Source organism: Apis cerana, linkage group LG8 (assembly GCF_029169275.1).
Source record: "Apis cerana isolate GH-2021 linkage group LG8, AcerK_1.0, whole genome shotgun sequence".
NCBI classification, from domain to species: Eukaryota; Metazoa; Arthropoda; class Insecta; order Hymenoptera; family Apidae; genus Apis; species Apis cerana.
Window position 1 is genome coordinate 402,745 of NC_083859.1, and position 27,924 is coordinate 430,668.

At 29.9% G+C, this 27,924-nt stretch overlaps 3 protein-coding genes across 3 annotated transcripts in view; all 3 read right to left on the bottom strand.

The window, feature by feature from the left end:
• The window catches only part of LOC108000938 (tyrosine-protein kinase transmembrane receptor Ror), a 277,660-nt gene extending 261,590 nt beyond the window's left edge, over positions 1 to 16,070 (bottom strand). The window contains exon 1 of the mRNA XM_017061646.3: positions 15,176 to 16,070. Within this exon, the coding sequence (XP_016917135.1) occupies positions 15,176 to 15,248 (73 nt within the window). The 5' untranslated portion in view covers positions 15,249 to 16,070. The remainder of the gene's footprint in view (positions 1 to 15,175) is intronic.
• A 489-nt stretch (positions 16,071 to 16,559) lies between these two features.
• LOC108000930 (uncharacterized) lies at positions 16,560 to 21,030 on the bottom strand. Its single transcript, XM_062077776.1, has 11 exons — positions 20,559 to 21,030; positions 19,427 to 19,808; positions 18,898 to 18,990; positions 18,742 to 18,820; positions 18,501 to 18,672; positions 17,982 to 18,063; positions 17,812 to 17,916; positions 17,569 to 17,725; positions 17,044 to 17,253; positions 16,796 to 16,865; positions 16,560 to 16,722 (listed from the first exon to the last, which is right to left on the bottom strand). Exons 1-11 carry the CDS (start codon positions 20,694 to 20,696, stop codon positions 16,663 to 16,665), a joined length of 1,548 nt encoding a protein of 515 aa, XP_061933760.1. The 5' UTR covers positions 20,697 to 21,030; the 3' UTR covers positions 16,560 to 16,662.
• A 153-nt stretch (positions 21,031 to 21,183) lies between these two features.
• On the bottom strand, positions 21,184 to 27,530 carry LOC108000949 (transcription elongation factor SPT5). Its single transcript, XM_017061668.3, has 11 exons — positions 27,131 to 27,530; positions 26,545 to 26,627; positions 26,211 to 26,466; positions 25,625 to 25,857; positions 25,047 to 25,545; positions 24,606 to 24,957; positions 23,932 to 24,518; positions 23,463 to 23,812; positions 22,952 to 23,353; positions 22,695 to 22,870; positions 21,184 to 22,597 (listed from the first exon to the last, which is right to left on the bottom strand). The coding sequence occupies exons 1-11, from the start codon at positions 27,352 to 27,354 to the stop codon at positions 22,355 to 22,357; spliced, it is 3,405 nt and encodes a 1,134-aa protein (XP_016917157.1). The 5' UTR covers positions 27,355 to 27,530; the 3' UTR covers positions 21,184 to 22,354.
• Positions 27,531 to 27,924: the final 394 nt, after the last annotated feature.

Consider the following 27,924-nt stretch of genomic DNA (forward strand, 5'->3'; position numbering starts at 1 on the left):
TTTTCGTATTTCGAATTTTTCTTTGTTATTCTTTCTTTTCTTTTTATAATAATATTTAATAAAATGATATTATTAAAATATAACTTTTTCGAATATATCATATTAATCCATAATTACGAAATTATGATAGCATTATCACGCGTCACGATCATTAGGGAGTTTTCATCAAACATTACTGTCTTCGTTAATTAACGCTTGAACCATGGCTGGAAACAATAACAAGCGGAACAAAAACGAAATCTACGGTAGGCGGGTGAATATCTACGAGCAGACATATGCATCGACGATGACTCTTGAAACCACGAAACTCGGATGGTGAATGTGAACCGGTCATAAAACAGAGAACTCCAAAGGTAATTTTCATTCATAGAATATTTAATTTTATAGTCGAAACTGCGTCGCGAATTACCATGAACTCATCTTGTTTAATCAGTCTGAGATTACACAGCCTCATTTTCCAAGTACTGAAATACAATTCAAACGGTTCCCTGTATCCGGATTAAAAGGGATCATGGATTAAAAGGGAATTACATTGATATAACAAAATTCCGAACCTTAAGGATTATAATGTTACGCTACTTATTCTTCTATTAGGGTGTTCCAATTGAAATTTTAGTAATTTCTGTTTTATCATTTTAATGGTCAGATTCCCACGATTAATGATAATGTAAATAATTTATGTTAGTTGAAAACTTGCGAATGAAATTTTGTAAAAATTGATACAAAAAAAAAATAACATTCATTTAAGATTTCATTTTTGAATAAATCAACTTTTTTAAATAAAATTAGCCAATTGCATACGATTAATTATCAATAGTTATTCTACATATATGTGAAAATGAACGAATTTTCTCGTTTCAATCCTTATCCTTGAGAAAATTGAAAATATATTTTACATAGTATCGAGAAGTAATCAATTATTTTTACAAAAAATTGATTTTTTTAATGAAAATAAATCTCACGTATATTATATGCGTTTAAAAATTGCGCGAAGAACAACCGAATAAAATAAATTGTTAAAATAAATTTAAAGAAAAATCTATCAAAGAAGAGCATATCCTTCATATAACGTCGTTTCCAAGCATATTCCTTTCTTGCTACTTCTCTTTGAAAGAAAATAGAATCTCGAGGGACCAGGAATAAATTCACCAAGACCAAAGATACATTGTGTCGCGTAGGCGGCTGTGCGAAATTGGTTTTCACCAATTCTTTCTCAACATTTCTTTACGAGCGCTACACGTATGCGCAACCTTATCTCCAAAATTTACCTCCTTAAACGCAAACTCTGAATCTCGTAACAAATATTCTCACGACTAAAAAAAAAAAAAAAAAAAAAAGACATAAATTTCTCAATTCACGAAATAAGTGTTGGAAAAAAAATCAAACAAAAGCTGAACAAAAGTCATTTTCAGAAGCATCTTTCTTCTCTTCCAGAAAAAGACTGGAATCATTGGAATAAATTCAAAGAGAAATCTATCTATAAACTCTGTTCACGTAATAATAATCGGTGTGAGAGCAGCCGCATACCGTTCGTGCATAACGAAGAGTAGAGCCACTCAACCAGTCGTCAGACAAGATTCGCTAATTGGGATTAATTCGCGCTAATTAATTAAATCACGGAATGCTCGGGTGGAAGATGGCGGTGGGTGGTGCGCGTGTACACTGGTGATCGAGTGCACGCGTGTTTGTGCGCGCGTGTGGATGTGTGCACGCAACGAACCGAAGCCAGAACTTTGTGACACGCGTCGCTGATAAAATCGCCAATTTAATACGGCGAGAAACTGCCCGCGCGGAATTCAAAGTCTGATCGGATCGAGAATCGATCGGACGTTAAAAATTTACTGGCTGATAAAAGGCGTACGTTACCCATTGATAAGGACACCCATGAAAACGTGGAATTTAATACTTAGAATGCCGGGAATTTTATCGTACGTGATCGAGGTTATTCTGAATTTTGAATCTATAATTGATTTATTTAATAATTTTGATTTAATGATATTCGAATTAATAATTAAGTTTGATCGGATGGAAAGTGATTGAAAATTAAAAGGGTGTATTATGTTAATTAAAGATATCTATGAAAGAATCTAACAATAGTTTTGGATCTGGACAGTTATTCAATTAACCTTTCTTCGATTAATTTCATTAATCAATTAATAATTAAAGTGATATTGAATTACTAAAAAAATGAACGAAATAAGGAACGAAGGAGATATTTTTAAAATATCAAGATTTATTCGGTGATTTGATTAATATAGATTGAATCAATTTTATCAAACGCCTCTCGGCAGAGCTTTGATCAATGCTGTGTAAGAATTGGAAGATCGAAACTAATTTCCGCAGTACCTGTGAAACGCGAAATCAATCAAATTTCTCGTATCAATTTCTAATTTTGATATAAACTATGCAATCCTTGTGTAAAAAAAATATTGTGTAAGAAAATATGAACATTAATTAAAATAAAGAATCGAAATTATAAAATTTCAGATAATTCGTTAGTTTGAAATTGAAAGGAGTAACGAATTTCTTAACGAAAGAAATAATAGAGAAGAAAAAAGAGCGAGAGACGAATATTCATTAAACGAAAAGAATCTCTGATGTTCGTGTTTTCAAAAAATTCATTTATAGCAAACAAACTACAAGCTGATCGAGCTGTCAGTCAAAGTATAAACCAAGAGTAATCCGATCAGTTTCGAATCAACATCAAACGCAGAAACTCTCTGCAGAACTTGATTTTTCAGCATAGAAAAACCGAATATCGCCTCTTTGCCTTCATATTAATTACTTTCACAAACGGTTCTGTGTGTTATCTACGGTAAATACAGTATCTATAAATACAGGAATAATTAAATTTCTCGATGGTAAATATTTAACTCGAAACATCAATAATTCCTGTGTATATACATTATTCAATTCACTATTTAATCCGTACAACAAAAACTTTTTCTTAAATGATGTGTATATGAAATATGATATATTTATTTTTCAAATTAAATTTTAATACGTTTCCGATTACAATTATTAAAATTCTCCCACTTGTCCAAAGTTTAAACTTACATAAAATTTAATATAAAATCTCAAATTAATTCTTGTATCTAATATTATATTACACGTATCCAACAAATGAATAGAAAATATTTATTATTTTCAATTTTTTTTGCACAAATTCATTTAAGTAATTGTAATTTTTCGCTGAAACGACATTATAAGAATAAATAGTGAATCTGGAGAATTTTATTCTGAAAAATCTATTCACAATTCTTAATTATGAAAATATTCTCGAGTATTCTTTTTTTAAGGGACGATTATAACGAAAATAAAAATTCATTCACTCCTAATGTCAATATGTACTCGTGAAAAATTCTCGAGACCAATTCTCGAAAGTTTTTCTTTGAAATTTACTCGTATTCTAATTATAAAAAATATTCTCATCATCAACTTTCGCTAACAAACACTGTCGTATTGAAAAATAAAAGAATTATTCTCAGTCACTTTTATTGCCAGTGTAATGTTCTCTTGAAAAATAAAGAACAACTCTACAACTCTTTCTCTCTCTTTCTCTCTTTATTCTCAAACTGTATCCATATTCTACAGCTCGTAAAATTTATACACACTCCAGAAAGTCGCGTTTAGAAGACGAGATAATTAAAAGCGAGCCCTATACCTAGCCAGTTGGTATAGCCGAATAAAATGGAATAAAAAAAAGAAGAAGGGGAGGGGGAAGAAAAAGCGAATTCGACGAAGCTCGGTGAAAATAACGACGGAAAACGACTCGCAGATGTTAACCGGTGCTCGAGGAGCGGGGAACACGCTTTATTCGCAGATTGCACCAGTTAAAAACTGTCGCCAGAAATAACAGCAACACGCGGGGTGGGTTGTATTCGTTTCGTTCGGGCGGCGGGCCCGGGAGTTAAATTTGTAAGATGCCTCCACTTACTGCTCTTTTACTAACCTGTTGACTGGGGAATTTAAAAAAAGAAGAGGGGGCAAAGCTCGTTACTAATTCTAATTTCTTCTTCCCGCTCCTTTTTTGCGACACTTGGTTACAATGTATCCAAGTGATTCTCGTTTCTTAACCCCGGAGGGCGAGGTCTGATGATTTTCGTCCGGATAAATTTGGATTCTTAGTAATAATGCAATTCTTCTTAAGAGATTTTTTTTATTTTGCCGTTTTTCGTTGTTATTACATATTTATAGTTTCTTACGTGTTTAATAAAGAATGTTACTCATTATTTAGGTTCAATTACAAAAAGCTCATGCTCGAAAGTATTCCCCTCACTGAATTTCTTTATCTCAAAGTATAAAATAAATTACCATCAATCAATCAATTACGGAATAATTTTAAAATAATCCTTAGTGTAATTTCTTTATTCTCAAAAAGATTTCGATTTGTTTCATTAAAATCAAATTTTCATAGAAATCAAAAGATCACAAAATTTAATTAACGGCTTTTCGTTCGTACAAAGTAATTTCTCGTCAGAATCGAACTACCTACCTAAGAATTTCCGATCGGCCATTCTGAATACTAAAAAGCTCGCGTGTGTACTTATCGAACACGGATACACAGTTCAGGGAACAGGGTTTCGCCCGAATTAATAATCTAGAAACGTTATTAAAGATGTCGATAAGGAAATGCTGACGCCAGAGGCGCGCGCACTTTTCCAAACAGTTTTCCTGACGAGATAAACTTTCTAATTATGAAACTTGGACCAGGGGCTAAAGTGTATCAGCCGCAACGGATCAAAAGTGATACTCAAGATCAGGCTCGACAAAAACTTCTCTTAATATCGGCTGGAAACAAAACACGAAGTTGACTAAAAAAAAAGAGGGGAACTCTTAATTTTATCTTAACTTTTTGCTTTTTAAACCTATATCGATATTGCCTTGTCAATACTTTTTTGATGTTTTCGCACGAAAAAGTTTTTTGTCAAAGACAATTTTTTTTATGAATGAAAATCACAAATATATCACAAAAATCTGTTGCAATCATCAATATATTATTGATCAATTTAAGAAAAAAATAAATATAAAGAGTATTTCTATTTTATATATATACTATATATATATATATATATATATATATATACTATATATACATTATAAAGTATTATTTTAATCCCATTATTCATATGTACAGGAAACATTTTACAAAAATTTTATTATTCAATTTTATTATACTTCAATTTAAAATAAAGAATCGATTGAACGTGTAAAATATAGTTCAAAAATTATAGAATATAATGATTTACTAATTCTAACAAATTTTCCTCGATATCCAAATTTTACGGTTTTACACATCATGTTACTAGCACATATAAACTTCATTTTTCTCCTTTTTTTCTAATATAATCTCAAAATATAACTTTAACAACTGAATTATATTTTAAATTAAACCAATACAATATTTTCCCTCTCTTCTCGGTTTTTATTTAAAAAAAACACGTATGTTCATCTATACTTTATTCTCCCTTGCGACAAAGAAAAATCGTAGCAAAGAACAAGACTTAAGTTCCTCTTGTAGGCGGTCGTAAAACATAACCCTGAACCAGTGTACGAAAAACCATGACCACAGCCAAGGAAACGGCCGGGAGCGCGATGACCGTCATAAAGAACCGCGAAAACGCGTTTTCCGGTTCGAGCATCCCCGACAGGGTGGCAGCACTGGCCGATGGAACTTACGTGGAAGAGAAAACCGTCTCAAAGACGATCTAAATTTAAGTTTCAGATTTATAACGCCCTCGCTCGCCGGCCATTGACTTTGCTCGGACTCACCCCGCGCTCCTACTTCCCTTCACCCCCAGCCACCCCTGCGCGGCCTGGATACGACTCTAACTCACCATTTTTCCCTCCTTATTCCGTCTGCCCGGGACTGGGAATAAATCATGCGAAACGGAAAGTGAAAAATGACGTTTCGAGCGGTAAATCTTTCGGATCATTCGATTATTTTTATCGCGAGGGTAATTGGATGGAAGAGTGTTGGATTTTTGTTATGAGAAGAAAAAGAAAAAAAGATTGGAGGATATTATCGAAAGTTTAGAGATAAATTAATTTGGATATCTTCTTTTAGATGGAAATTTTTTAATTTGATTTTGTTATTAACAATTGTTATTGTGTTTGTATTTTAAGTTCGGGGTGCTGAACATTAGATAGTGAAATGTATAAAATGTGTTGAATGGTGTGAAAGATTTGATGCTATTATAATATACATATATATTTGAAATATATGGAAAAGATAGTTGAAAAAAAGATAGTTGAAAAAAAAATTTTTATGATTTTGATACAAGTTGATGATTAATATAAATTATGTATATCATAAAAATGAGAATATGAGATCTGAAGAAAATTATTTTTTTTTAGTAAAGACTACAAAAGAATAATTGAGATTTTGGATTTAATATAAATTGAATGTTGTAAGCAGAATAACTAGAAAAAAATATATCTGATAAAATTATTGCTATTAATTTGGAAAAATGATGATTTGATAAATTGAGAAATTGATACATAAAAGAATTAGAAGGTATATGAAAATTAGAATTTTTAAAATAAAATTTTTTCCAAACGTGTATGAGAATATATGATAATAAGAAAATTTAATAGTTGAGAAGCACTGATCTATTTATGGCAAGTGAATTAATAGTTATATGGAAGATACGAATTTGCATCTTAACAAAGCATTTCTGTTGTGTATATCTGTTATTTCTGATCGTAAAATGTAACAGATGAGAAAATAAACGAAGGTTATGGAGATGTAGTTGACGTCAAAGTGGAAACATGATCGTAAAAGTTATGTACAGAATTCCTAAAATCAAATTTTTATGGATCATTCGATGAACATACGTAATTTTTTTTAAATAGAGAATAATCGTACTGTCCGTCTCAAAGATTAATACTATAACTGCAATTTATTTTTGAGAAGATGAAAAAAAATTTCATTTAATTAATAATTTTATATTATATATACTTTAAATTGATAATTCTAATTCAAAATATATTATAAACAACTATGAAATATTAAAGAAACTAAAAAATATGAAAATCAAACTTTAATCATTAGTCATTACATTCATTATTAGCACTTTTCTAACATTAAAATATGAATAAAAAGAATCACAAAATATATGGAAAAAATTCTATATAACAGAAGATTTCTGAAAAAGAATATTTCAACAAAATCTTTTCGATTCTACGTTAAACATCTTATCGTTTTGTAACTTTAACATTCCAACTGTAACAAAAGAAAGAAAAAAGAAAAAAAATCTTTAAAAATAGAGGGAGGATCCCTAAGTAAATTTTGCGTTTTACAGAAGAAAACACCGGAAAACTGAACGATCATCATCGAATCAACAGCCTCAACTCCGGTGTCCAGGAGTACGCACGAGCAAACAGCTGTGTCGTCTCGTTGAAAGGGGAACAGCGGAAAGATTCGAAATATGTTGGCAAATGCCACATTCACGTATCCCTCATCGATTTGTACGGCGAAACGTTACACATCACTGTGTTTCACAGCGAAACGTGGAAGGGAAAACAGAGAAAAACAGGAAACGCAGAAACACGCGGCGTCGACATGTATAATTCAGTCAAGTTCTCCTCAAACTTTGTCATCATTCGCGTTTCCACATCGATCGTATCTAACGTAGACTCAGTATAAATATTTCCGTATAGCGCTTCCGCTATGTTCGATGATCGACGAGGTGGTAAATCGTGCATCGGAAAGTAAAAGGATTACTCGAGAATTTGCAACGTTTATCGCGCGTTCTATGGACTAAAGCTGCCTACATGTTAGAACATGTTGCGATGCAGCAAAGACTCGAGATGGGTTTAAATCAATAGTTTGTTATTACGCTGGAAGTGGTATAGCGTTGTTCAATGTTGAGCGAGATGATAACTTAAATCCATTGCTCGAATCTAAACATGTATCGCAATGTTTCAATATGTTTATTATGTTGTATGTAATGTCGAAAATAAATCGAAGGAATTTAAAAAGTACGATTAAGTTAGAAATGAGATTGAGATTTTAGCAATCACGATGAATGTTTGATTGATTGTATTGGAATGTGTTTAAGAATGTTTGAAAATGAAAGAATTATTAATTGCGATATGGATAAAGAATCAGAAATTTTATGAATATTAAACGACGGAAGCGTAATTTAAAAAAATCTCAAAAAAAGTTTGAAATCTATAAGTAAATTCTTACGAATCTCATTGTGAACGAATATCAATGGATACATTTTTATCAAACGAAACAGTACATAAATAAAATCTCGCCAACTTTCTATCAGAGTTTTAATATAGATTGTGCAAGCTTAAAAAAAGGTTATAAGAAACTTCCTTAAAGAGGAAAGCGTACAAATATGTACAGAATTACATGGAATCCTTTGAAAAAGAAAATTCAGTTCTGGTCATTATATGTAGTCATAAATTTCGTGAAATCTCGAACAGTTCCTTTAAGTTTCATTCTTTTCCCGTCCGTTTCTACCGAGCTTCTTTCGATTCTCCTTCCTTATACCTTTCAATAGGAAGAAGATCGTAAAAAAAAACTGAGGATGAAATAAATTCGAGATATAAAACATTGTTAACGAATAGTTTATTCTATTAATCTAGAAAGAAGATAATATTAATGCTGTTACTAACTTGAAGAATTATAGTTATTAACTGAAAATATCGATTTCTAATGTAATAAAAAAGAATTATAGATTCGAATTAGATAAATTATCGTCTATAGATTATTGCAGTTCAGATGGAATATTTCAAATTCAAAAAAAAAAGAGAAATTTTTTAATTTTCTAATAAAATATTTTAATTTTTTGTATATTTCATATTTTCCAATGTCTAAATTTTCAAATTATCTGATTGTTGAATTTTTAGATTTAAAAGAAGTCAAAATCTTAAATCTGGTCATCAATTTTTTTCGATTTTATTAATTCATCTGACAACATTTCTACAATTCTCATCACAAGTCTCTCTAAAATACTTTATTACAAACTTAATTCTCCGATTTATTGTTTCCTTTTTTCATAATAGCAATTTTCATCAATCTTTATTTTTCTTATCTTTATAGACACGTAGATAAAGCCTAAAAGATTTCCTCAAATGACATATTTTGCATTTATGGATATAGCTAAAAATAAATGAGACACTTACACCCTATATTCTTACCTCGTATCATTTTCTACGATCTCACAAATGTGAAGATATTAAAATTTATAACTGAGATTAAAATATAAAGCATGCAATCTCTCTAATTCGAATCTCAAAAGAAAATCTAAAATCTTTGATTCATTGAGATTTAACAAAGAAAGATTCGACATACAAAGTTATAATAATTTTTATATCAATTTAATTAAAATTCCAATTCAATTAATAATCAATTGAAGTTCAAAATTAGTCGATAGATAGAATGATACGATCTAGCTCTCAGTTTCATCTAATAATATAAATTGCTCGTGACATAATAAATAAGCCTTATGATCCTTAAATAATCCTCCAAAGATATCGTACGAATTTATTATACACCTTGTATACAAGTCTCATCTACTTACACCTCATCCCTTGCACCAAGTAAAATTGAACGCGAGCTAGCAAAATACGGCGAAGGAAGACGTAACGACGAGCGGAACCGCGCTTTTTGCGCTCGTAAATACCATGGAACGCGTCTGTAAAAGTCGTAGCTTCTCTGGGTGTAAGGTAGTTACACGCTTACCGCCATATTTATTTCATCGGTGCGCGAAGATGAGTAATTTAAACGCGAGTCGATAAACGTTTTGCATTCAGCCAAATAAATGTTTAACGATCGATAACTCTCACTTGATCGATTTGCCATTTATTTACGAACACATTATCACCGGACGATAACCAGAGGTCTATTGCCAATAAAGTCACGATGATTATCCTGAATGGTTTCGACTTCGGTCTTTACTACAAGTTTGCTCGAGGCATTGATAAATCGTTTCACGGCCTAGAACGATCTAGACATTGATTCAAAGTTTTCTGAGAGTGTGACTTCCTCTTAAAATTGTATATTAAACTTCGGGAATAGGATATTGTGATTTATATGTTATACAGCCAACTATGGAGTAAGACAATATCTATTGAAAAATCTATTCGCGACAAATCGATGTAAACTTTGATGGCTTTGGCTATTAATATTTTAAAGAATAGTAATGAAGTTATTGCTTCTTTCTCGCTTCTATTTGATGTATTTTCTCTTAAGTAAATGTTAATTTTTTCTTTTTTTTTAACAAAATTATTAATAAAATTATATCTTATTGTCGTTTATCACCGAAGTAAGACGCGCAACATTAACAAGTATCTAAAAATACAAAACAAGTTCTACATTTTTTTTATAGTTACTAGCTTCATCCATAGTTGACCAATATAGAAAGTGTTCTGCACCGAGTTTATAAGATTGATATTTTATTCATGACAAATGTGTACATAATAGCCTAAAGGGTTGCCATATCGAGAGGGCAGTAAACTTTAATCAGGTTCACATAAAGTATATTTTAACTTTGATTCTAAGCTTGTCGGGGGAAACAGAGAAGAATGTTGTAACTTGACTCTAGATAAAGATTCTAGTAGTAAGATTATTCGATGTTTTAATATCTCGTCATATTATACAATATTGAATGAAATAATATTTGATGAACATTTGAATATTTCGTATAATTAAAATACACTCTGTTCTATCCTCCCTTCCTATTCTTGGCATTATTCCATCTCATTATTATTTTATGGAACTTTCTATTCTCTATTTTCTTTGTATTACTTTTATTCAACGTAAAATTTCTCTCATACCTATATATTATTTCTACATTTCATTGCAAATTGCGGAAATTCCCTAAATTAAAACTCCCGAGACTCCCTCTAATTTCCAACTTTTGCACAAAAAAAATATCAAAAATACGTTAATATCCTTTCCCCCCCATAAATTCCAAATATTCTCCTCTCTTCCATGAAACTTTAAATTCCCTTCTCAGTTTCCCTACTTCCCAAATAAAAAAAAAAAACCCCAAAATGATGTAACACACTAATCTCTTTCAATCCTTAAATAACAAACTCTCCCCAAAATCCTATTACGTGCAACGTGTATATATTTCTTCTTCCTCTATGTTAAAAAAAAAATCTCATCCAATTTTCACGACTTGCACAAGGGGATAGGAAAGAAAGACAGAAAGAAGTACGAACTTGCGAGTTCAGGTCGGAATAAAAAATACGGGGAGGATTAATCGTTACGAACAATTAAACTAAACGAGAGGAGAGGGAAGAGGTGGGACAATGGCCGCGCGTGGACTGGTAATTAAAAGTGAGCCCATTAATTCGGCTTACGGGCCCTAGTCGCGTTTGAAATTGTTTGCAAACTAAAGTACACGTCGCCAAAGCTTTTAAATGTCCGTAATTACAGGTCGGGTGTCCAGTTGAAATTAGAATAGTGAAACGACAAACGGGTAATAAATATAAACGGTGGAATCGATTTCTATCTATTCATCTTTCCCTGCTGTTCGCGCGCGAGGGAGAGAAGAGAAATTTTCATGAAAAAAAAGCTGGTAAAATTGCGCATCTCGCAACACACGGCTCGTGAGTGAATTGCATTCAAATTTTTATGAAGCCCCCACCGTTTAAAGCCCCCGTGTTTCGAGTGTTTCGAACGTTTCGGCAAGCAGAAAATTCATATTTTATTGCTGCTTTGCCGGGCTATTTTCGCGTGCCTCGTTAAATATGTCTCCTCATTCGTGTTAAACTCGCTCGAAGAAGGAACAAAATTTCTTATCAGTCGGCACGAGATCACGCATTTGGAAAACTTTTGAAATATACCGTGTATGAGAAATTTATCAACGCAAATATCAATCCATAGATTAACGAACCGATGATTAATAAGAATTATTAAAATCATTACTATAATACAAACGTAGTATTTAACACTATAACTAAATATTTATTTTATCGTAGTGTGAATCGAAACGAACCTAACGAAGCTCATATTTTAACTTCTCTTCGAATAAATGATTATTACATCACTGATATCTAATCCCTCTCAAATCCAATCAAAAATTTTCCATAGAAAAAATTTTACGTCATCTACTATTTTGCTTTGAAAGTTTCCTTCCCAAACTCGTACTTCCTTCAAACTCGAGGAAAGTAGAAATAAGAAACTACATCGAAAAGCTTCCACTAAATTAAATTTCGCTCCACGAAATCTCTCTCCTTTCGCTATCCATCCCAGAAGACGAAGATCGTGGATTAACGTGAAAAGTTGGTTGATGATAAAGGGTAGAAAAAATTCTAGCACGCTGAATTCGCAATCGATTTCGCCAACTGCGAGGCCAATACTTGGAAAGAATCTCGTTTAATCCGGCAAACTAAACATCGAAAGTTGGTCCTTTCGTTCCGCGGGGGAATACTTATGCAGTTCGATCGATTTTTAAAGGAATAGTCGGGAACTGAGAAGTTTCCACGAGTCGATGGATCCCGTTGCCACTTGTTGAATGTTTATAAAGCGGAATGTAAGTCTAAGTGGCCACCCAGATATTTTCCGGTACACGTGTCGCTTTGGAGAAAAGGGTACAATTGATATGTGCAAATCTTTATAACTTCTTTTTAGCGCTTTTCTTGTGTAAGATATCAACTGCACGTTGATATACAGATACTTTATATTATTATAAATGGATGAAGAAGATTTCGAAATGATAGTTAAAGAAGGGTTAGGATTAAGAAGTAAACGTATAATAAAGTGAGGAATTATTTATTATTGAAAAAAGACAACGTTTATGTAAATATTATACCCATGAATATAAATAATAAGTAATAGATTTGTTTTAATAAGTTTGTTTTAGTAGTAACAAATACTTTGCTACGAATCAACACTTTAAACATTTTAAAATACCTATGGATATATAAACATGTATAACCTAAAAACAAAATTTATTTCAATTGAAGGAATAATTATAAAAATATTAATCTTTTCTAATATCAAAAAAATTTTAATGAAAAATAAAAAAAGAAGAAAAATGTATAAGTCTTTATAAAAAATTATTCGCTAAGATAAAGAAGAATATTAATAGAGTAATAAGTGATATATAATATAAAGCAGTAACAAAAATCTTGCGATTTTTCGGATTTAAATCATTAATTAGAAAAATAAAACTAATAATTAAATTATGCGGATTATTCATTATTTGCATTTTTCACTAAATAAAATTATGAAAGTTTCTCATTAATGCGCAATATGGAATATTATAACGTATAAAAAAAATTGATTGTTAAATTATTATATACAAATAATTCTAAATTTTAAATTCTACATTCATTTTTCAATAATTTAGAATTTAGAATTTCCTTCAATAATTTAGAAGAAATTGAAGAATCGAAACGAAAAAAAAAAACGAAGAAAAAGAATAACACGTACGTAAAAAAAAATAAGAAATAAGAAATTTGCATGGTATTTCACAGTCTCATCTTCGATTTCGTATTTTTACATGAAACAAAACAAGGCGGATTATCTAAAACAGGGGAAACGGACGTTTCTAATCCGGATCACGCGTGTCCAGAATGAGATCGAACTTTGGAATGGGATTCGAAACGACGGCCAGAGCGAAATGAACCCCGCGTCGACGTTTTTCCATTCGAATTTCGGCACAAGCTTTGCCTTTTCCATTCCTCTTCTCTCTCCCTCTGTTCCTATTCCCATTCCTTTTTTTTTACAGTGAAAAACGGTCATGCGGCTGGGAAATGCGAGAACTCGCATTTCGAGACACGTATTGGTATTTATTTTCGAGGAGACGTAAATATTCTGCTTTTTTTCCCTCCCCTCCCCCTTTAATTCTCTTTGGATTCGTTAGATATGCATGGTTTGCAATTCGATTTAGTCAAAAGTTTTGCATGGAACGGTGTTGTAAAATAAAATCCTACATTTCTGTTTGCTCGTGTAAAAAAGATTCGAATTGATTCGATTTAAAATTTAGAATCCTAACGTCTCTAATTCTTGCTTTCTTTTTTATGAGAAAACGAAAAAATATATTAATGTTTTATTACAAGACAATATTTATTGTTCATTATAATACGATTCTTATCACTGTTATCTGTAGCTAATTATTTGTAGATACAGAAAAATTTTACATGTAGATATCGAATTAAGTTAGAAGATATGAATTCATAATAGAAATTTAATGCAAGCTATTCTTTCTTATTAAAATCTCAAGAGGAAGAAAAAAAAGAAATAACGAAATCCTTAGAATAAAAAGACATTGATTATTTTCCTTATTTAATAAAAGAAAAATTGAATATAGTACAATATAAAAAATAATTCATTCATTACTAGAGAATACAAATATAATAAATGGTATCTAGAACGGATCTAAAAAACAATATAATTCAGATTCGTGATTCCTTCGATACAAATAGAACCTATATATATATATGTATGTTTAGACTTTCTTTTCTTATTGCGTTCCTCATCATTTTTCAATATAAATGTTGAAATGAAATATGGAATGCTCATAATCATCATAATACCATACGTTTTGCAATATTTTGTATTTATATTAATGATATAAAAAAATATATCATTTCTATTTCTATTTCTAAAGTTTATCATATTTTTCCTCAATAAAATTTAACTGTCAAAGATAAATTAAATGAATCTTTTATATTTCATAATAATCGAATATTACAAAAATTAATTGAAAATTAATTTTCGTTTGCTAATATTATTTTTATTTGTATTTATGAATAAAAAATTTATATCGAAATTTACGAAAAAATTATAATTGCTAATTTAACTAACAATATGGCGCCTAATAATAATCAAAGCTCTATTATTTCAATCATTTATTGATCTCAAAGATATGATATTATATCTCTAATGAATTGAACAATATAAAATAATTTAAAGAAAATTATTTCACATTTCTTATTTTTTATTGTATATAATTAATATATATGCCAAAATAATATAAAAATTATTCGATCTATTATTTTAAATATTATATATATATATATATATATATATATATATATATATATATATATATATATATAATATATATATAATATGTGTATATATATATATATATATATATATATATATATATATATATACATATCATTTTATTCTTGAAATGTTGAAAGTGATAATACTTCGAAAGTTTTTCAGAAAAATGAAAAAAAGAATATCACTCACCTTTTAATGCAGCTGTGAAAAGTAGCACGACGAACAGAAAGCACAGTTTACCGCAGCTTTGGCGTCCCATCATGTCCTTAAAGAGGAGAACACACTTCAACACCACAGTTAATTACAAACACGCGAAATGCAAGTCGAATATTTATTCGCAGTGCGCATTGTTCACTAATGGAAACTAGTTCTAATTGTATCGATATATTTCAATTCAAGAATGTCAATTATGATACATTCCCGCACTTTTTCCTTCTCTCAAATTCACAAAATTAATGATTACCTGTTCCACGAAATCGATCAGTATTAATTTTGATTTTTGTTTAAGTACACAATAACGCGGAATCTAAAATCTCATGCTCAATCGAAATATAAATTCGAAAATTTCTCCCGAATCTTCATGAATTTCAAATAACCGTTTCACTTAAACTTCACGAGCGACATCTATCGGTGAATTAGATTGATCATTTTAAAATCGACCAATAAATTTCCTGAACGCGCGAAACGTTTCGGTTCGTGTTTCAATGAAATTCTGGACGAGAAATTTTGTGCTGTAATTTCATTAATGTCGTAGACTTTCCCTTGTTTTCTTATACTCGTTTTCTTATATTTCTACAAGTTTCAAAACACGATTACTCGAATTTAACCGAATAAAAACAAAGGAACAGACTTTTGTCACACGTATAACGAAAAATTCCAAATGATTCGATTGTTATTTAAATCATTAGACTACGAATATTTTCAAGCTTGAGTAACAAAATATATAATAATATTCACGCATATCACATCTGATATGAAATATTTACTATTTTTAAACACTTATGACAGTACAGATTCACGAATATATCAATGGAACGACACAAAACACCCTTACTCTTCAACGTATCGCACGACACTGACTTTCCTGCTTGTCGGAATCACCATGCTTACTAGAGACCAGATGGCGCTGCTGTTGCAACGCGTTTGATAAACCAGAAGATGCCGGCATTTGGTTCCACGACCTGGTTGCAACAAGTTGCAGCGCGTGGCTTCTGAACTGCACGCTTCGGGAACGTGCATTCATTGAATGCACTCCGCACGTACGCGAACGGCATAACGAAATGCAATCGAGTGCGAGCCATCTCTGTCGAACGCGATTGTAATAAAATTAAAACGGCCTTTTCGCGATCTCTGCAATAAATGGGCTGATGTTAATAGTAGATTTACTAATAGATTTACTTTTAACACTGATTTTGTTATGAATTTGTTATGAAAAAATTTTTCATTAATAATGTATATTAAATAACTTTTTATAAATAAACGATTTTATAAAAATAAAAATTGTTTTTTTGAATATTTTATATTGTTTAGAGCATTGCAGCAATATTGTGTTGTTTAACCAAAATTTGACTACTTTTAAAAAAAAGATTTTATTTGTAATTGACGGTATTTATTACATCATACATACTAAAAAATGTATAGATATTAAAAGATAAATGAAAACTTGTAGTTTCTTATTATCTCTGTTTGCAAACACTCTCCGTGGTTAGCGAGCCATCCGAGCTATAATATACTTTCTGCACAAATTCAAATAAATTTACAATTATTTTCCATCCATATTGTTAAAGAAATTTTTATTAAATTACGTACCCTGACGGGTACACGTTCCTTTCGGTAACTTGATAATGCCGCTGAAACCGATTTAGTTATTTTTCTTTTCCTGAAAAGGAACGAAAAATACAATTATTTAATATTTAAATTTTAAAAATATATATCTTAAATTTTAAATAAAAAAAATTAATAATTATTTTATTTATATTATAATAGAAAATATTTTTATTTTGTTTCAATTATCTTATAATGATATATTAATCATTTAAAAATAATAGATTACTTACTGATAACTTCTGCTACTACTAACGTCGATCGTATCTTTACTAGTATAACTAATTGCAGCTAAACAACGTTCCTCGTCTAATTGATCCCGAGTTTTGCAATGAAACCTGTTTTTTAAACAATCCACTATCTTCACTATATATCCTTTACGAGATGCTTTTGGACACGTATCGGGTTCACAGTAATCTTTATTTTCGTACAAAACAGCAACTCTATATTAAATGAAAAAAAAAATTTATGAGTCAAGAGAAAATAATTTTGTTATAAAATATAATAAGAAAAATCTGATCTTATTAAATCAAAAATATAATTTTTTATCTTACAATAATCGATGTTTTTTTAAGTTATTGAAATATTGATAAAGATACAAAATTCAAAAAACATATAATAAACAATTTAATTGACATGTAATCAACATATTAATAATATATTGAATATTAGAAAATGTTTTCAAAATATTCAATATATTATAAATACATTTTATGTTGCTTTTCTTTATAATCTTTAAAAAATTTACTAAAACATACGCAGGATCAGGTTCACACGGGATACATTCATCCGAGTTTCTTATGAGAAATCTGTAGCAGACCAAGCTCAGTCCCACTAGTAACCATACCAATAATGCGCTCACTACGGCAATCGATATTAATTCTGTCGTACCAAGCGTGACTTCCGTTTCCTCCTCTAAAAAAAAAGAAATTGACAACATTAGAAAGCAGAGATCATAGAAAATTCAACAATTGGAGTGGAGCAGTACTTTCTCTTCTCACCTTTATACAAAGGTGGCATATCTTCCGGCATTGCAGTCGATGACGAGCCTAATTTGGGCATCACTTGATAGGTACCGCTTTTTCTTCCTTTCGCGAGACCCGCACCTGACATGGAAAAACGATGAATTACAAGAACGTTGGAAAATTGCAAATAAGGAAAAGTATCATACCAGCATCCTCCAATGAGGTTATCACCCTCAGTACGCCGCCAAACGCTGGATACCATTTTTCATCATCGAGATGTCGTACAACCTGGAAAGATGATGAAAATTGTTTTATAAATTTGAATAATGTGATATGAAATAAAATATGAATTTTAGAAAAAAATAATATTCATTCAATTAAAAAAAAAGAATGTACTAATAAATGAACTATGAATTTTTTGAGTGACCTAAGTCTTTTTGCACATAATAATAAGATTAATAAATTAATAAGTTAAAAGTTATAACTTATAAACTTTCTTTTTTTAAATTTTATGCAAAATAGAATAATTAGATGACTTAAAATTTTATTATTAAACTTAATATCATGCAAATAAAATTTCATTAGCATCATTTGTAACTCATAAAATATTATTATTATTATAATATTTTGTGCAAAAGAGATTTCTTGTATGCATTTAAACAGTTCTCTCAAATGGGATATTTAAGAAAAATTGCCACTCTCGATCACAGCGACTCACAACGTACGGATTGCTGCAGCCAATCGTAAAAATCCTGATTAAAATTTTCCAGATCAGTTTTTTCTTTCGACTTCGCACTGATGCACTTCACGCTAGCTATGTAGTATTTAACCAATGCAAAAGTCGATCGTTCACTGTACATGGACTGCAAGGTATCTTTCTTAAATGGTAAAGCGATACTGAAAAAAAAATTCCATTTTAACGTCGTCTGTGTTGTTCATTGAACAAATATGGTTCGAGACCGATACCTATTTGGCTGTACATCATCGTCCAGAAAGGGAAGAGGGATGATAATCGATTCCTCTTCTGCAGACTCATGTTTGTGTCCTTCAAATGATATAAGGATATATTTAATATTAAAAATATTTTTGAAATTGAAATTATATTTATTCTCACAAACTTACTAGAATTTTTACTTCTGTTTTTGTGTTTCAAATGTTTCTTTTTCTGTTTGAATGTGAAACGTTTTACATCTCGTTTATTAAATCCAATTGCAGCTAATAAACGAATGATAAGATAAAATAAATTACAAATTAGAATTAAATTTACATAATATAAAAATTATAAAATAAAAATTAAATCTAGTTATATCAAAAATATAATAATCAAAAATATTATTGTTCTTATTATAAATATATAAATTTATTATTTATCTAAATATAAATAATGAATAAAAATAATAAAATTGTATAAATATATTTATGTAAAGAAAAAAAATTAATTTTAATTCTTTATACATGAACAATCTTTCAAATTATTTCAATTCTCGTATTCATAAAACTTTACTCCAACGTTCAATAGTCTGGCAATTTATCCTTCCTTAATATCAAACAAAATCATTTTCCCTGATTTTCCATCGAGGCAATTATCATCAGCCCAAAATATTTGTGAATATATGTTACTCTTTTAGAAAAGATATAGCCATTTTCTTACATGTAGAATAGGTAATAAGGCCTTCGCACGCGATTAACGATTTCGGCGCCGTGATCATTATCGGTTGGATTTTCGCCTGTTTTATATCTTTGCAAGAGTACAGCCAGCCATTTCCATCAGTCCGTAAGAAAATCTTTAATTGCTCGTGCAGTTCGAACAGCTTTCTCGCGTTTCGATATTTTATATTCCCCGCATAATAGGAATGTTTGGTGAGGGGCAGGATGTAAACTTGCAAGTAGCCACCTATTGTGTCCGCCAGAGCTTTTAACATTAGATGCTTCGTTTTTCCTATCGATAGCTTACGCACGCTCTCGAAACAAACGTGAAAGTAATCCATCAGCAGAGCGATGTACTCATCGTTCTCACAATTTAAAACTTTCACCTGAGGAATCAGAATAAATAGGGATGAGAGATGATGGCTACTTGGAGTGTGAATCAATGATGGAACGATTTCGAACTTTTTTAAAAGGGATGGAATGAAAAGTTGAAGTATTAATAGATAATTCAATAAATTTAAGTAGTTTGTTTTTAATTTGGCAATTTTTATTATGTTTAAAATGTTGTAGTAAAAATTTATCAAGGTTAGAAAAGAATATTTATTCTTTATTTTTTAATCATTTATTTAAATGGAATTGAAATACATTTTGGAATGTTTAAAGAAAATAATATACGCATAAAATCATCATGTATATTTTAAAAAATACAATATACCGTTTGTATACTTTAAAATCGTGCTGGAATTAAGGAAAAATAAAAAACACTTCAAATATCTTCAAGAAATTAAGATAAAATAAGAATGATAAATAAAATAATTTTGTAAAAACAAACTATTTTATCTATGATGAAACTTTAAATTTCTTAAATTTATTATTAAAAGATTAATTTAAAATAAAATAAAATATTATTTGTAAACTAATTATTTGCAAATTAATTAATTAAATAGGTAAAAAAATAAATAAAAAGTATAAAAAATTTAAGAATGTAATTGAATAAATAAAGAGTAAAGATTAGAAAAATCTTAATAATGAACTAAAATGCACATAGAAAAATTAATTAAATTTATAATTTAATTCTATTCATAAGCTTAATAAAATTAAATAAGCTTAATAAAATAAGGTTAACGCATATTTACCTTTGGTAACAAATCTTGAAACATTCGTCGACTATTCAAGATAATAAATTCCTCTGTGGTCCAACAATGTTTAGTAGCATCACTTTTATCAAATAAAACCGTGCCAATATTTTGTTCATGTTTGAAAATAAAACCCATCACCCTACATTCATAATAATAGTAACTAAAGAGATTATATATTATTTAAAACATATTATTGTTAGCTTTATATTATTAATTAATTATTCTTTCTTTATTTTTTTTATATTATATTAATTATAAAATAAAATAAAATAAATAAAATAAATATAATGTTAACATTTATAATTGTATACCTTTCTATATTAACGAGAGTAGTTGCTACAAATACCCGAAAGAACCATAGGAAGCATAATCTCATACTCCAATCGGTAAATCCCGATTAGTACGACTTTGCCTTGAAAAAATTTCCCTTGGAAAATTTATACCGAGCTCTTGAGTGTTCCCTAATCATCTCGCCACGACTTTCTCTCGTTTCTTATGCAACTGATTTCAGATCAATGAATCGTCATAAATGATTAGTGCACAATTTTAAGTATATAAATTCTTGATACGTAATTACTTCGATTTTGTTTTCAATGAAAGAAAAATTAAATCAATAATTTCATTTCTTTTTAACTTCCTTGTTGTATTTACATCAAAATACAACTTTACATCATAAAACAATTGATAAAGTATTTTATACAAATCGTTGAGCTTTTTTTATCTTGCAAAATGTTAAAATTATCTTATTTAAGGAAAGTCATTTCACTAGTTCACAATAATAATATGTATTTATTTTAAATAATTTGATTGTTATTTTAAACATAACAAGTACAACGTAAAATCATTGTTACGTTGTTTGAACAATTCTTATTAAAATTTTTTCGAATTCCTCAAGCGCATTCCTTAAATCTTTGCAACACTCGCACGGTTCTTAGTGGATTTCTTTGGATCGAGGAAAATTTTATCAACTAGATTTTATTTGCGATAAAATAATTCTTCAATTAGCATTCAGCTTCAGTAGCATATAATTCGATAACTACTCTGAATCATCATTTTTCATAAAATATACGAAGCTCAGTATAGTTCAACTAAAAAAATTATCGAAATCGAAATAGAGAGAAAGTGATTTTAGTATTATAATATGAGGAAAATGAGAGAAAAAAAAATTTTCAGAAAATTTGGCGATAGAACTAATAAATCAAAAAATAGATAAATTAAATAAAATTAAAAAAATATTCTAAGAAAAGATTTTACAAATTAATTTTAATACAAGCAACAATAATTGAAATAAAAACATGTAATTGAATTGAAAAATTATATAATTGAAGTTTACAAACAAAATTAAAATTTACGAAATAAAGCATATATGCGAAAAAAGCAAGAAAAAAAAGAAAAATATGCTATAGAAAAAACATTAAATATTGTCAAAAATATAATAAGTACAGACAATATGCAAAGTTTAAGAAAAATAAATATATAGAATATACAAAACTTTTTAAGGGAGATGATTCCTAAAGATAAAAGACTTTTTTAAATAACTATTTAAAAAACTATTTAAATAATTATTTGATAGAAAATTTAAAGAAATAATATATTTTAGTATATTATGTCAGAAAATATATTTCAGTTAATTATTTAGAAATTAGAAAGTAAGAATTTTTAAGATAATTCTTTTTAAAATAGAAATGTCCGGATCTAAAAGATCTATCAATGATCGTTCCTTAAGTTTTTTTACCCGTATCCATGCGAGTGTTAGCTTTTTCAAGTTTAGAAGATTGCTTTGGAATGAAGAATTATGTATTCGGTGCCTTCATCTTACATAAAAATCGCAAATGCAACATCTTCACTTCGTCTTTATTCAATTTCACCACACCTTCTTGATTATCTATAGAGAGTAATGTCCCCACTGCTTCTCTATCTTCTCCAATAATTACTTTGACTCGATCCCCCCGCGATGGAACTACTGGTTCTAGTTCTTCACAAACCAAGTTCACTACTCTGTCTTCTACGGGCAAGAAGACTGCACACATCCCACCCTGTTTTAAAGCATTAAAAATTTTTGATAGCTATATTTTCTGATTCCAATATTCAACTAATATCTTGAATTTTTTACCACAAAATAGTATCACTTACGGATATTCCTCTAATAACACCTTGCTGACCCGCCAATGCAGGATCCTGATGAGAATCACGGATTCGAACTTCAATATCTGTGGTATGCCATTCAGTTCCTCCAATGACTCCAGCACCAACGCCAGTATCTAAGCCAGCGCCTGGTGTTTGTGGATTGTACGGACTACCTGCTACTCCTAAAAAATAGAATGATAGATATTCAAAAACAGTATGATAGATATTTTAACTATAATATAAAAAATAATTGAAAGAAATACCAGGAGTCATAGGACTATAACCCATCGGTGAAGGCGTAGCAAAAGCTCCATGAGGACTAGTGGTATAACCAGTACCACTTGGTGAAGGAGTAGCAACATATCCTGCAGGACTAGGACTTGCAGTAGCACTTCCTGCTGGACTCGGACTTGGTTGATACGAACTGAAGCTCTGCTCTGAACCATACATTGTTCCAGGCGTTTGTGGCGTGAACGGTCCACCTGTGGGAGGATATCCTGGTGCATAACCTGGAGATCCGCCTTCTTCCATACTATATCCATCAAAATCATTTGTTCTTGCAGGAGTATTGGTAACAGCTGGATCCCAAGCTCCAGATTGTCCAGGTGTACGTGAACCATCGTGAGATGGTGTCATCGAACCATAATGAGGTGTACGAGAACCATCTATTAAAAATTAAATTTAAAATATTAAAAGTTAATTTAGCCATATAGTTATTAATTTTAATTAGTCGTGATTTAATCATATATTTATATAATTGCGTCAAAAACTTACTTTCGTACATAGGTGTTTGAGAACCATGCATAGGAGTCTTAGATCCATCTCTGGCGTACATTGGTGTCTGTCCGCCACCGTATGCTGGTGTCCTATTATAACTGCTGAAACCACCATCTTTTGTAAGTACTGCAACGTTTGCAATATGAGACCTATCTACAGAAATGGTTTGACAGGTAGAGTGTAACTCTACACGAGCAGTCGTATCTATAGCATCTTTCACTATTCCAACATTTCCTTTGTATGGTCCGCCTGTTATTTTGATAGTAGTTCCTATCAATTCTCTATCACGTCTAGCTCCACCGCCGCGACCTCTGCCTCTTCCACCTCCACCTCTTCCGAAACCACCACTAAAAAATAAAAAATATGAATGAAAATAAATTTATAAATAAAACATTACTTGTTAATTTGTAATAAAACATGACTTTAAAGAATTATTAAAAAATAAGAGATAATAAATGTTACTAACCCACTAGGATGCATTGGTGAAGCAATTCTTGGCGACATAAAGCCTGTCATTGGTGACATGGATGATATATTGGATTTACTTCCACCAGAAAGTTGTAAATGTCTCGTTTTACAAACAAAAATTCCACCATTATCAACAAACATACGCGAATGTAAAAATGCAAAACTTCTATATAAATGTTTAATTTCACCACCTCTTCCAGCATGTGGACCATCCACCACTTTAACAATATCTTTTTTTTGTATAGTATTTTGTTGAGAATCTAATGCTACCGCATTTCTATTTTCACGTCTTTTTGTAAGTCCTTGAGGTCTAGCTTCTATAACTTTTCCATGCATGGAAAGCACATGGAAATTTTCACGCTCGAGTCGAACTATCACACCTACTGTTTGTGCATCTAACTGCACTAAATCACCCCATTGGAATTGACCTAAACTATCTACACCAGTTGCCATATCGGAGCAAAGTTGCAAGTCTCTCGGAAGAACTTCTAATTCATGCATTGAAAGATCAGAAAATAAAACTACTCTATTTTGTTCTACTCGAACTATCAGACCAGTATCACCCTCATATCTTCCTGCCACAACCTATACAGAATCAAAAATATAATTTTAAAATATAATATTTATATTAAAAATAATTTTGTATTATATTTATTACTTTTTCAATCTTACTTTAACATGATCACCCATAGTGAAATATTTTCGTAATTCAGAAGCTTGGAATTCTAAAGCTTCTTTAAGCTCCTCATGTTTTGGCATAACCATAATCATGTTTCCATCTATTGATACGATTTTTCCTTGTAAATTAATCAATTCACCCTCACATACTTCGACATTGTCTCCTGTACTAAAAGAATGTGTCACAGCTGAATCTTCTTTATTACCAGATGCTCCAGTTCCTGGAGCTCCACTTAAATCTAATTCAACTCCTTCAGGAGCTTCTTCAAATCTTTCTAATTCAGATAAAGTTGGTTTTACACCTTCAGCAATAATAGCACTTGTCGTAAAATTTTTATACAAAAATCTAAAAAAATGTAATAAAAACATTTAAATTTATATAAATTTAAAAGAAATCTTTATTATAAATGTGATAATTCATATTAAAATTCATACCCTTTTCTACTGTATCTATTTCCTTCAAAAATTAAAAAATCACCATCACTCGTAACTTCTCCTCCGATAGCGCGGATTGCTTCGGGATCAAACGGTTTGGCTGCTGGTCTTCTTTTCTTTTTACGTTTTAAGGCTTCAGATTCACTTTGTGCTGTTCTTAAAGCACCACGTGGTCTAGTATAATCAATTCTGGGTAACAATTTCAAATGAACCTGATTTTGCGCTAAATCAACGTAATCAACTTGAGCTATATCATCCTTATAAATGCCTCTCTTTAATCTAACCCATTGTTTCGCTTTTAAGCCTGTCTGTTCTTTAACTACACGTAATACATCAGTCATTTCTTTAATTGGTACCATTTGTTGTTTCCAAATACCCATTCTTAAGTTTCCTACGTTTTCAATAGCTGCTTTTACATGTGGCTGTTTATATGCTTCTATATAAATATAACCCTTTACTCCTTCAGGTGCAACTACAGATTTTATTTGAAGAGGCTCATCTAAAAGAAATTTTAAAATTAGAATTCTTTTCAAGCAAAAATTTTAAAATAAAGATTTAAAATAATTTTTATTATGTACTTGAAAATTGATATGTTATAAATTTTCGCATTAACAGGAGTACTGTGGCTTTTTCTTCTCCAATGCGACATTTTACCATCCATAGATTTGGATCTTTTACACCTGGCAGCAAAGTTTGTTGAGTGATCTCATCGCTCATTTCTTCACCCCCATCTCCAAAATGCCGAGTAGCAATAGATTCATCTGCATACTTTTTTCGAAGATATTCTTCTATTTCATCCTCTTTTTGGGAACTGAAAAATTTTTTTAAAATTATTTTAAAAATATAAAATTCAAGATACATATATATACATATATATATATATATATATATATATATATATATAATTTTCTCATGAATGAAACATTTAAATATTACATAAATATCATTTTATATATAATAATACATCATGAAGAAGATGGAATTTCGATATGATCTATAATTGTATTCATAATAATGGCATAATAACAACAATTGTATTCATAATAATTATAAACTTATAAACTATAAATAAATATAAATATCACTTTGATATTTAATCTGCCGCTTTATTTTAAGTCTAGGAGAATCATCCTATAAATTTGAAGATATTTAAAATATATTTACTCCCAAAGATTTGTTCCTCTACGTCTGCCTTCAATTTCTCTAGCAGTAGGACCCAATTCATCTACTTCATTTCCAACAATACCAATTTCTTGAGCACCTTCTTCCCACTCATCATCATCTTCTACTTCATCATCTACTTCAGCTTCGTCTATAATGAAATCACGATATTTATCTTTTTTCTTTTTCTTGCGAGGCCTATCATCATCTTCTTCTTCTTCTTCTTCATCATATTCACTACTTCCTTCCAAATCTTCTCCTAAATAAAAAATAAAATATTTCTTAGATAAAATAAAAAAAATATTATATTGCATTCCTTTTTATTTTATTATTTTACCTTCAGGTTCTTCCTCAGGCTCCACCATTTCTTCATCACCAGATCTTGCTTCCTCTGCTTCATCTCCTCTACCATCATCAGAACTGAAAATATAAATTTTTATAATTTTTGATTAATTTATTTTTTTTATTTTTAAATATTATTTTACAAATAATATTTAAAAATCTTTAATTAATATAATGGTATTTAATATTGAATATATATTTGTATAATTATATATATTTATAATATATATTTATAATATAATCTGAATACATAAAAAAATAATTTCAAAAATATATAAAATACCGTTGTAATAATCGATTTCGCCAAACACTATTATTCATGATTACATAAAATACTACATACATATATCATAATTTGATATTAATCCAAACGAATAACAAATGAATATTTCATCTAAAATCAATTATTTCAGAGAGAGAAAGAAAGAAAAAATTAGGAAATTCATTGCCATCATGAAAACTTATATACATGTATATTGTGAATTTCAATGCAAACGATATGGTAGTACTAATACTAACCTAACCTTAACAAATTATAAAATAGATATTAAATTTTAAAATAAATATTAAATTTTAATTACCCAGATGCTGATTGAGATCGTGATCGCCACCTTGATGGACTTCTAGATCGTGATCTGGATGGACTTCTACTGCGAGAAGCACTATGAGATCTTTCACCAACACTACCTGCATCGCTGCCAGCTGCGGATTTTACCGAGTGATTTTCTTCTTGATCACTTTCGCTACCGCCACCACCGCGATCACTTTCATTGTCCGAAAGATTACTCGCTTCCGAATCCGACATTATATATATATATTAAATATTTATTACTTTATATTTTATATTAATATTATCTGTAGCTGCTGACTGAAACTTGGTTAGCTCACCAACGCGTACGTCGTATAGAATAACCAATATAAATACGTAACAAAAATTTCCGAAGCGTTCTCTACGCCGAACTGCGCGACACTGACAATATCAAGGTATACAACGTGTACTATATAATAGTAGGTAAGAAAGAAGGAATCATCAGGTCCAATGGGGGAATGCGTTGCTTGGCAACAGGACGCGATGATACAATGCCATCTATCGATAATGCAGCATACTGATACTTACTATAAAATGGCGAATAAATATAATTATATAAGTAAATTTGTTTTAATCTATACAAAAAATATTTAAAAAAAAAAGATTGAAGATTTTAAGATTTTGTAGTAAATCAATGTAAAATCGATTTTAAATCTCTAAAATTTTGAACTTTTTTTTAACTACAATAAATCCTATATATATTACATATATATATGTATATGTATATAAATATATATATGTATATATATATATATATATATTTATTTATTTATTTATTTATTTATT